This window comes from Monopterus albus, unplaced genomic scaffold, assembly GCF_001952655.1.
Source record: "Monopterus albus unplaced genomic scaffold, M_albus_1.0 scaffold61.1, whole genome shotgun sequence".
Classification (NCBI taxonomy): Eukaryota; Metazoa; Chordata; class Actinopteri; order Synbranchiformes; family Synbranchidae; genus Monopterus; species Monopterus albus.
The window spans coordinates 392,712-403,548 of NW_018127941.1; the positions used below are offsets into that span (position 1 = coordinate 392,712).

Genomic DNA, 10,837 nt, shown 5'->3' on the forward strand with positions numbered 1-10,837 from the left:
TACAGTGCCTTGCTAAAGTATTCGGCCCCCTTGAACTTTGTGACCTTTTGCCACATTTCAGGCTTCAAACATAAAGATATAAAACTGTAATTTTTTTGTGAAGAATCAACAAGTGGGACACAATCATGAAGTGGAACGAAATTTATTGGATATTTCAAACTTTTTTAACAAATAAAAAACTGAAAAATTGGGCGTGCAAAATTATTCAGCCCCCTTAAGTTAATACTTTGTAGCGCCACCTTTTGCTGCGATTACAGCTGTAAGTCGCTTGGGGTATGTCTATCAGTTTTGCACATCGAGAGACTGAAATTTTTGCCCATTCCTCCTTGCAAAACAGCTTGAGCTCAGTGAGGTTGGATGGAGAGCGTTTGTGAACAGCAGTTTTCAGTTCTTTCCACAGATTCTCGATTGGATTCAGGTCTGGACTTTGACTTGGCCATTCTAACACCTGGATATGTTTATTTGTGAACCATTCCATTGTAGATTTTGCTTTATGTTTTGGATCATTGTCTTGTTGGAAGACAAATCTCCGTCCCAGTCTCAGGTTTTTTGCAGACTCCATCAGGTTTCCTTCCAGAATGTTCCTGTATTTGGCTCCATCCATCTTCCCATCAATTTTAACCATTTTCCCTGTCCCTGCTGAAGAAAAGCAGGCCCAAACCATGATGCTGCCACCACCATGTTTGACAGTGGGGATGGTGTGTTCAGGGTGATGAGCTGTGTTGCTTTTACGCCAAACATAACGTTTTGCATTGTTGCCAAAAAGTTTGATTTTGGTTTCATCTGACCAGAGCACCTTCTTCCACATGTTTGGTGTGTCTCCCAGGTGGCTTGTGGCAAACTTTAAACGACACTTTTTATGGATATCTTTAAGAAATGGCTTTCTTCTTGCCACTCTTCCATAAAGGCCAGATTTGTGCAGTATACGACTGATTGTTGTCCTATGGACAGAGTCTCCCACCTCAGCTGTAGATCTCTGCAGTTCATCCAGAGTGATCATGGGCCTCTTGGCTGCATCTCTGATCAGTCTTCTCCTTGTATGAGCTGAAAGTTTAGAGGGATGGCCAGGTCTTGGTAGATTTGCAGTGGTCTGATGCTCCTTCCATTTCAATATTATCGCTTGCACAGTGCTCCTTGGGATGTTTAAAGCTTGGGAAATTTTTTGTATCCAAATCCGGCTTTAAACTTCTCCACAACAGTATCTCGGACCTGCCTGGTGTGTTCCTTGTTCTTCATGATGCTCTTTGCACTATAAACGGACCTCTGAGACTATCACAGTGCAGGTGCATTTATACGGAGACTTGATTACACACAGGTGGATTCTATTTATCATCATTAGCCATTTAGGTCAACATTGGATCATTCAGAGATCCTCACTGAACTTCTGGAGAGAGTTTGCTGCACTGAAAGTAAAGGGGCTGAATAATTTTGCACGCCCAATTTTTCAGTTTTTTATTTGTTAAAAAAGTTTGAAATATCCCATAAATTTCGTTCCACTTCATGATTGTGTCCCACTTGTTGTTGATTTTTCACAAAAAATTACAGTTTTATATCTTTATGTTTGAAGCCTGAAATGTGGCAAAAGGTCGCAAAGTTCAAGGGGGCCGAATACTTTTGCAAGGCACTGTACCTAACAATTAGATAAAGACTTGAAGGCTTTACTGGAGTTGGTCAACATTTCTGCTCATGAGTCAACCATACCCAAAATATTGAACAGGTATGTTATCTATTCCAGGAGACCACAGAGGAAGCCATTGCTCTTCAAAAACAACATTGCTACATGCCTGAAGTTTGCCAAAGACCACCTTGACACTCCACAGCACCACTGGGATAATGTCCTGTGGACAGATGAGGTGAAGGTAGAATTGTTTGGGAAGAATACATAGCATTATGTGTGGCGTGAAAAGAGAACCGCATACCAACATGAAAACATCATCTCAACAGTTAAGTACGGTGGAGAGAGCATCATGACTTGGGGCTGCTTTGCTGTCTCTGGACCTGAACCACTTGCCACTGTGGAGGGCAAAATGAATTCCCAAGTATATCCAGGTATCCTACAGAATAATGTCCGGGGGCTGTCCACAAACTGAAACTCAGAACAAGCAGGGTGACAATGTCCCTAAACATTGAAGTAAATCTGGCTTTGGAGACACAAAATCCACCTTTTGGAGTGGTGCAGTCAAAGCCCAGACCTCAACCCAATAGAGATGCTGTGGAATGACCTGAAGAGAGCTGTTCACACTGTGTGTCTTGTTATACCCCAGTTTTTTTATTGGACAGATCTGAAGTATTTATTGGACAGATCTGAATAACGAAGGAGTCCATCTTTCTTCATTTTAGTGCTGATTTATTTTAAACCACAAGCAAAATTACAAAACACAACCCAGGTGGCTCCTTCCTCCAGACATCCACAGGCAGGCTGCTGGAAAAAAGAGCCCCGGAAGCACAAAGCCTAATACATTTAGAAGTTTTGGGCTAACCCCTTACATAGAAAGAATGCAAAACATCATGAGATGGAGTTAGTCCGCAGACTTCATCTCTTATCTACAGCTCCTGCTACATGGAGCCGCTGGCCATAACAAAATGAAGAATTTCAATGTGTGTGTGTGTTGTCACGTGGTGTGTAACTAAAACATTCATACAGACATATTCTAACACAATATTTAATACAAGAAAACAATTGGTGTCATGGTAACTGTAGCTCATGTTAGAAATTAATAAATCAGTCAGATAATTATTAGACTTTAATGTGTTAGACTTTAATATGTGTTATTAATGCAGTTTAGTAAGATTCAAAGTCTGCTCCTGTGTGCTCTGCTTCAAGGTTAGCAGCAAGCCATGACACCGATTGTTTTCTTGTACTAATCTTGTGTAAGAATTATGTCTGAATGAATGTTTAGTTACACATCACGCATACAACATACACACACACGGAATTTTTCATTTTGTTATGTCCAGATGCTCCAAGCATGCGGAGCTCTAGATAAGAGAAGGAGACGTCGGACTGTCTCTTTATACATATATTTATATATATATTTTTGTAAATAAACCAGCACTAAAATCAAGAAAGACGGACTCCTTTTTTACTCAGATGTGTCCAGTAAAATAACTGGGGTATTACACTCACATTTCAACACTTTGTCTCTAACCTTGAAACAAAACAGACTAGAGCAGACTTTGAATCTTACTAAACTGCATTACTAATACATTTAACTCTAATGTGTCATGCTGCTAGGTTCCAGAGTGTAGAGCTTAATGTATAAGATATTTCCCTCCTCCCAGTCCACCTCTACTCAAGTGTCTCCCATTCTCTGTTTAATCTCTTTCAATCTAGTTTTGTTTTCTTTTTCACCTACTTAAGCATTACATTAGCATCAGTGGTAAGTACAAATATGATAAACAATACAATCTACAAGACATTTGATTTAACCCGCTTTTCTTTACACTTGCTCTCTCTTGCCCTCCCTCTCACCTTCAACACCCACTGTGTGTCCCTCTTATAATCATCTTGCAATCGTGTAAAAACAGGAATATTAAATGTTAACTGCACATTCATTCTAGGCTTGCAAAATATGAAATGAATTCATCATGGTGTAGAAGGCTGTCTAGATTCTTACCCATTATCATTTTCTGCCTTTGTGCTGTGAGAATGTGTCACTGAAAATTACCAGTGGCTAATGATAGAGATCAATGTGTGCACTGCAAGTACAGTATATGTACAGCCCAAGAAAATGTAATGGCACTGTTTGCAATTTCCTGGTTTTCTGCATAACTAGGTTATGAAATATGATCTGATCTTCACCAAAGTCACAAATCAACACAAACAATATTTTTAAGCTGATAAAACACAAACAGTCATGATCTTTCATGTCTTTATTACACACACCCATTAAACATACAAAGTGATGGTGGAAAGTTGAAAAAACTTAGAAAAATCAACTGGACTAGGTTTTTAGGTCGAAGACATTTCACCTCTCATCCAAGAGGCTTCATCAGCGCTGCCCGGCTAGCATTGAGTCGGAGATATATATCCCCATCGGTGGTGTTTCAGTCCTTTGATGCCCAACAATGTCCCCTAACGATTGAGACGTAATAGCCCAGTATTGGTGAGAGTCGTTACCTGTCTTTGAATCCTCCCCTGTGGACTGACGCCTATTGTCCTGGTGGGCATGTTTGGGCAGAGATCTCAAAATAGAGTTGTAGATGGATGACAAGCTGTGTCTTAGTTATGGTAGAAAGTGTTTTAATAACTGGTTGAACTACCTTTGGCAGGAGTAACTCAAACAAGCACTTAAAGTGCCTGTGGATTAGATCTGCACAAAGTTCAGGAGGAATTTTGGACCATTCTTCCTACAGAACTGCTTCAGCTCAGCCATATTCTTAGGACTGTTAGACATTAGTAATTATTAGACAATGTGTTGAATTAAGGACAGATGATATGGAGTTCATATCACTTTCACATACCCTTGAAGTTTAAATAATCTGAGCCTTTAAGCCTACTTTGAAGTCATGGAGTGTTAAAGTTGTACATTACAATAATTTACCAGATGATGAAGATGATGAAGATATGGTAAAATCAATGAAGAATACAAAAAGCACTTCGCATTTTGTATTCTTCATTGATTTTACCATACTTAGAGTATGGTGTTGAAAACTGGGGAAACACTTACAAAAGTTCACTTCAACCATTGTACATATTACAAAAAAGAGTGATTAGAATTGTGCACAAGTTTAAATTTTCTGTGTATTACTTGTCTGGTGAAGAAGAGAATTACCTACGTAGAGATACTGCTTGCAACCAATGATGCATGAAATTTTTTGTATAAGATGATGTTATGGGGTAGGACTGGATAAGTCGGACGTCTTCCTACTCCATTAAAAAATGTACTAGGTATAAGCAAACTGATTCTGGATTAGCATTGGTGGGATCTGTGTAATTATGTGTGTGTTGATGTCATTTGTTCTGCATGTTTGAAAGAATAAATCAAATCAAAAAATCAAAATAGTGGAGACTCTGGTTTAGCTTCCATAATATTACACCAAAAACGTGCATGCCTGCTTTTGAAAGCTTATATAGTATTTTTATTTCTGTGATGATATATATAAACATTTCTGCAGACAGAGAAGGGTTACAGAGGCTGGCAGAGAAGTTGACAAGTTGCATATACCCCAGAGGGTTGAAAACAAGCTGATTAATTTGGGAGACAAGTTCAAAACACTGCAGCTGAACGGGACATGTTGGCCTACTTGTCAAGTATGAAGCAGCCACCACAGCATCTCCAAATGCATGTTCATGTGTGTGTGCAGACAGAGAAGCATGTTCCTGCCTTCACACACAGTGCAGATGTTGTTGCAGTAGTAGTATTTCGAAGACCCATAGTATGAAGTAGGAGCCATACTGCTGTTGGAGAAGTTAGAGGGCAGGCCAGTCAACCCCACCTTCTGACCCATTTTCACTCCTCCAATCACCCTCCTCTACATCTCTCCTCATCTGTCATGCACAGTCCCACCACTGCTAATGAGCTTATTCTGAGCCACACATTATGTCTGCAGCTGTACCTTTTGCTTTGCACAATGTAGCTCTACTTCTTTTTCTCAGAAAGAAAGATGGCAATCCGTTCCCTCCATGTCTCTAATTAGATGCCCCTCTATTCACTCTCCTGTCATTCCTCTTTCTTCTCTCTATCCTCTTGTTTCTCTCATCTGCCAGCACTGGAAGCAGGTTGTAAAATAGGCTGCACCATCCAAACAGAGACGAGCCCTGCGGTCATCACGGTTTTGTTACTGAGGCAGAGTCATATTAGCCTCTTTAGTCTGTCTGTGTGTTTGTGTGTGTGTGGCCCTTTGTGTGCGTTTATGTGTATATATGTGCTTTGAGGCTGTGTGTGACATTAGCCTCGCAGTCACAGGTAGAGCTGTAATTGGGCCTGAAAAGCACGGCCTGAGTAAAAATGATAGAAATTAAGCCCGACCCGTCGGGCACCCATCGGATACCCGTCGGGTGCCCGACGGGGTTCGGGCTAAGAATTACACCTCTAGTCACAGGTAATGATCTCATCTCATCTCCCCATTGGTGACTAGGGGCACAAAAGAGAATTACATACACACAGTGAAAGGAAAAGATGGGGAGCAGAGATTGGTATTGTAATGGTACTCTAATGGGCTACCTGACAAGTGCTTTTTCTTAATGCTGTACTCCCCTCCTTGCTCTCTCCTCTAGGTACATTTTCCTTTTTTGAGGAGCAGTGATATGGACACCAGGTGTGGCAACATCCAGGTATGTCAGTTCTGATAGCACATTGTAATATGTCTCATGCTTGTATGTTTGCTTCAAACACACCATCTTCTGAATAACATTGCCCTGTCATCCCATTATAACCCACTATTTGTTCTGCCTGTTCTATCTTTAGTCCAACTGATTCTAAACTAAATTTATGGTCATGTTTGAAATCACACCATTTTTTTGTAGAGAGCAAAATATTGTAGCGTTGGCTGGGTAAAGAAGGGTGTGTTATAGTCACTCACTCGTTGGAGGGTGAGTGAGTGAAGAAATGAACAGACCCAGATGGCTGACTTCAGTGAAAGCAGAATTTATTTTGTGCTGTACAATATATATAAGTGACGTGATAGGGAAACAAACTAAGAATAGTAGGACCGGATGCTGAGCAGCTAACAGATAATAACAGATGACGGATGGATATGATGAGATAGGCTGAGCTACGGACGCTAGGGTTTGGACGGTGGGTGGTAAATGGGATCTGATGACTGTGTACCAACCTGGCTGGTGAAGGCTGGAAGGGTGGAGTGGAGTAATGGTCTGGAGGAGAATTCGTGGAGGATGGTCGAGGAATGAGGCGTAGACAGAGTGAAAGAACAAAACCCAATGGTAACAAGACTAAGAGAAGGAGTGAGAGAATTGCGGTGGTTGTCGACCTGAAAACAAGAGAGTGGAAAGTGAATTGGGTATAAATAAGGTGAAGGATTGAGTGAAAACAGCTGGTGTCAGTTAGGGAAACCAGTGGCAGGTGTGCAAGGTGACACGATCAGGGACCGAAAAACAGGGACCCAGGATGGATACCAGGCAGGAGCCACCGGAAGGAGGGACTCACCGGAACCCCCAGGTTTGTCCGGATGGGCCCCGTAGAAGGGGGTCAAAAGGTCGGCGTCGAGGATAATGGAACGTGGAATCCAGGACTGCTCCTCTGGAACATAACCCTCCCAATCCACAAGGTATTGGTAACCCTGGCCCCTGGGGCGGACATCCAGGACCTGGCGGACGGTGTAGGCCGGACCACCATCCACCTCCAGGGCAGGTGGAGGTGGAGCTGGAGGAGGACAGAGGGGGCTGGAGGACACGGGCTTAATCTCCAACACATGGAAAATGGGGTGAGTACGAAGTGAGTCTGGCAGTGCGATTTTAACAGCAGTGGGATGAATGATGTCCTGGATGGTGAAAGGAACCGGGGATACAACTTGGGGCTGGCCCCCTTGATGGGTATATGTGCAGCCGAGAGCCATACCTGTTGCCCAACCTGGTAAGTAGGAGCATCTTGGCAGTGGCGATGCATTTATATTGTTCCACCATTCGCAGCAGTGCGGCCCTGGTCTCTGCCCAGACCTCGTGACAGCGGGTGATGTGGGCTTGGACAGATGGGACGGCAATGTCAGTTTCGGCAGCTGCTAGAAGAGGGGGTTGATAACCAAGAGAGGCCTGGAAGGGAGAGAGTCTGGTGGCGGTACTAGACATGGTGTTGTGGGCATATTCCACCCAAGGCAACAACAGGCTCCAGTCCTTTGGGGAGGAACTGGTAACACAACGGAGAGCATTTTCCAACTCTTGGTTCAACCGTTCGACCTGGCCATTGGTCTGAGGCTGGTAACCAGAGGATAGACTGGGACGAGCCCCAATGGCAGTGCAGAAAGCAGACTAGACATGCGAGGTGAATTGGGGACCACGGTCTGAAACAATGTTGAGAGAGATGCCGTGGATGCGAAAAATGTGTTGAACCAAGAGCTGGGTGGTCTCAAAAGCAGTGGGGAGTTGAGGCAATGTGACGAAGTGAGCGGCTTTAGAAAAATGGTCGATGATGTTGAGTATGACTGTGTTGCCTTGGAATGGAGGTAGCCCCGTAATGAAACCAAGGGCTATGTGAGACCAGGGCTGGCTAGGTGTTGTCAGTGGCTGAAGGAGGCCTGCAGGTGACTGATGGAGGGGTTTGGACTGTGCGCAGGGAGCACAGGCTGCTACGTACTCCCTGGCATCTTTTTCTAGGGTGGGCCACCAGAAGTAGCGTTTCACGAGAATAATGGTCCTCTGTACCCCCGGATGACATGCAAGCCGAGATGCATGGGCCCAGTCGAGGGTCTGGGCCCTAACAGCTTGGGGGATGAATAATCTATCTGGTGGCCCAGCCCCTGGGTCAGGTTCATGCTGTTGAGCCTCCCGTATGGTGTTTTCTATCTCCCAGGTAACAGAAGTAACCATACAGGAGGCTGGTAGAATGTTTTCTGGAGGGGCATCCGAGGCAGAAGGGTGGAACTGCCAAGAGAGGGCATCTGGTTTTTGGTTGTGGGACCCCGGCTGATAGGCGAGAGTAAACTGGAACCGATCAAAGAACAAGGCCCACATCGCTTGTCTTGGGTTCAGTCTTTTGGCTGACTGGAGGTAGGCCAAGTTCTTATGATCAGACCAGACTAAAAAAGGCTGGTTGGCACCTTCAAGAAGGTGCCACCATTCCTCCAACGCCAACTTTATGGCGAGGAGTTCTCAGTTTCCCACATCATAATTTCGTTCGGCCGGGGTCAACCGCCAGAAAAAGAAGGCACACGGGTGCAAGGCATGGTCTCCCTTGGACCGCTGAGAGAGAACTGCCCCTACCCCAGTGTCAGATAGTCCACCTCGACCATGAACTGTCATGAGGGATCAGGTTGGAGGAGTACGGGGGCTGTGGTGAACTGGTGTTTGAGTTCCTGGAAGGCCTGCTCCGCTGTCCTGGACCATGCAAACTTCACCTCAGTGGAAGTGAGCTGTGTAAGGGGAGCAGCCACCGTGCTGTAGTTTTTAATAAAACGGCAGTAGAAGTTTGCAAAGCCCAGGAAGCATTGCAGGTCCTTCACACAGATGGGAGTGGGCCAATTGGTGACTGCGGTGATTTTGGAAGGGTTGGCGGAGAGTCTTCCCTGTTCGATGAAGAACCTCAGGAAAAAACAGAAGGGGAGTGGAAGATGCACTTCTCCGCTTTAACGTACAGGCAGTTTTCCAGGAGTCAAAGGAGGACTTGATGGACATGTTGGATGTGGTCTGTAAGGGAGGAAGAGTAAATGAGTATGTCATCAAAATAAACAAAAGCAAAACAGCCTAGGAAGTCATGGAGGATGTCATTGTTCAACCCCTGGAAAACTGCCGGGGTATTAGTGAGGCCAGAAGGCATTGCCAGATATTCGAAAGATGATGTTGAATCTGATGTCCTCATGATGGTTGCCAGTGATGGTGAGGTGAAAATGTGGAGTCTGATGAGCGATGTGGGCTAGCAGCCGGCCATCAATGGCCCAAGTCTCTATGACATGGGGTAGTGGCTCAGGGGTAAGGCCCAGCTGCTCTACTACGACAGGATCCATGAGGTTGCCCCGGCTCCAAAATCGATGAGTGCCTGGTGAGAGGTCATCTGGCCAGCTGTTTCTAGGAGCATGGGGAGAGAGCAGCTGGTACCTGGTTTGGTGGAGGTAGAGGATCAGCCTGTCAATGTCCCCACTTTCACTGCCAGGCCCGCTCTTTTGGCCGCACCGGGCAGGCAGTGATGAGATGGTTGGGGGCTCCACAGTATAAGCAGGACCCGGTGCAGATCTGGTGGGCCCGTTTTTCGGGGTCCGAGCGAGCATGTCCTAGTTGCATTGGCTCCTCCGATCCTCTGGGGAAGCCTCTGTGAGTCAACCCCATTGTGAAAGATTCCTGGGCCTCGACTGGTGGTGATGACATGGAACGGGTCCGGATGGTCGACTGCTACACGGCTCTTTCCTTACAGGAAGAACACTGCTGGTTGTCACTCCGGATAACCAAGTTTACTAGGGAGTGGAGGTCAGGGGGCTCATCCTTGTGTTGAGTTTGGCTTTAATATTGTCATTTAGGCCATGCCAGAAAGCAGTGCGGAGTGCCTGGTCCTCCGTAGCCAAAACCCGGAAGTCAATGGCATAATCCATAGCACGGCGTGCCCCCTGATGTATAGTCATAAGCTCCCTAGCAGCTTGGCTCCGATGAGCGGGTGGTGTGAATACTGACCATAGGTCATCCAAGAATTCCCCGATGGTGGCACCGAAACAGTCTACGAGTGTCCACAGCTTCAGCCCAGGTGAGAGCCTTCCCTCGTAGACGATTGATGATGTAGTTAATTTTTACTCTGTCAGAGCAGAAAGTCCGGGGCTGCTGATCAAACACCCGCCGGCACTGCAGCAAAAATCCCCGGCATTTATTAATGCTGCCATCAAATGTGTCTGGCTTGGGAATCTGAGGATCCTGGCGGGGGCTGGAAGAACGGGCAGCAGCACCGGAGAAACATGAAGGATATGCCAGGGGTATAAACTGAGAGGTCTGTGGATCCAAGACAGCAGTAAGTCTGGCTACCTGCTGTGTAAGATTAGTGATAATGTCCTGTTGTTGCTGCAGTGCCTGAGCCATACTTTCCAGCCGCACACCGAGATGGGTGTAAGCTGGACAGCTGCTTGCACTGGAGTCAGCAGGGTCAGACATGGCCAGTTCATTCTGTTATAGTCACTGACCCTACTCGACCTCTAGTAAAGAAATGAACAGACCCAGATGGCTGACTTCAGTGAAAGCAGAATT

General features: G+C 45.3%; 1 protein-coding gene across 1 annotated transcript in view; it reads left to right on the plus strand.

The window, feature by feature from the left end:
• LOC109962010 (granulins-like) overlaps positions 1 to 6,249 on the plus strand; it is a 13,190-nt gene extending 6,941 nt beyond the window's left edge. Inside the window, exon 6 of the mRNA XM_020603341.1 lies at positions 6,221 to 6,249. Within this exon, the coding sequence (XP_020458997.1) occupies positions 6,221 to 6,249 (29 nt within the window). The remainder of the gene's footprint in view (positions 1 to 6,220) is intronic.
• Positions 6,250 to 10,837: the final 4,588 nt, after the last annotated feature.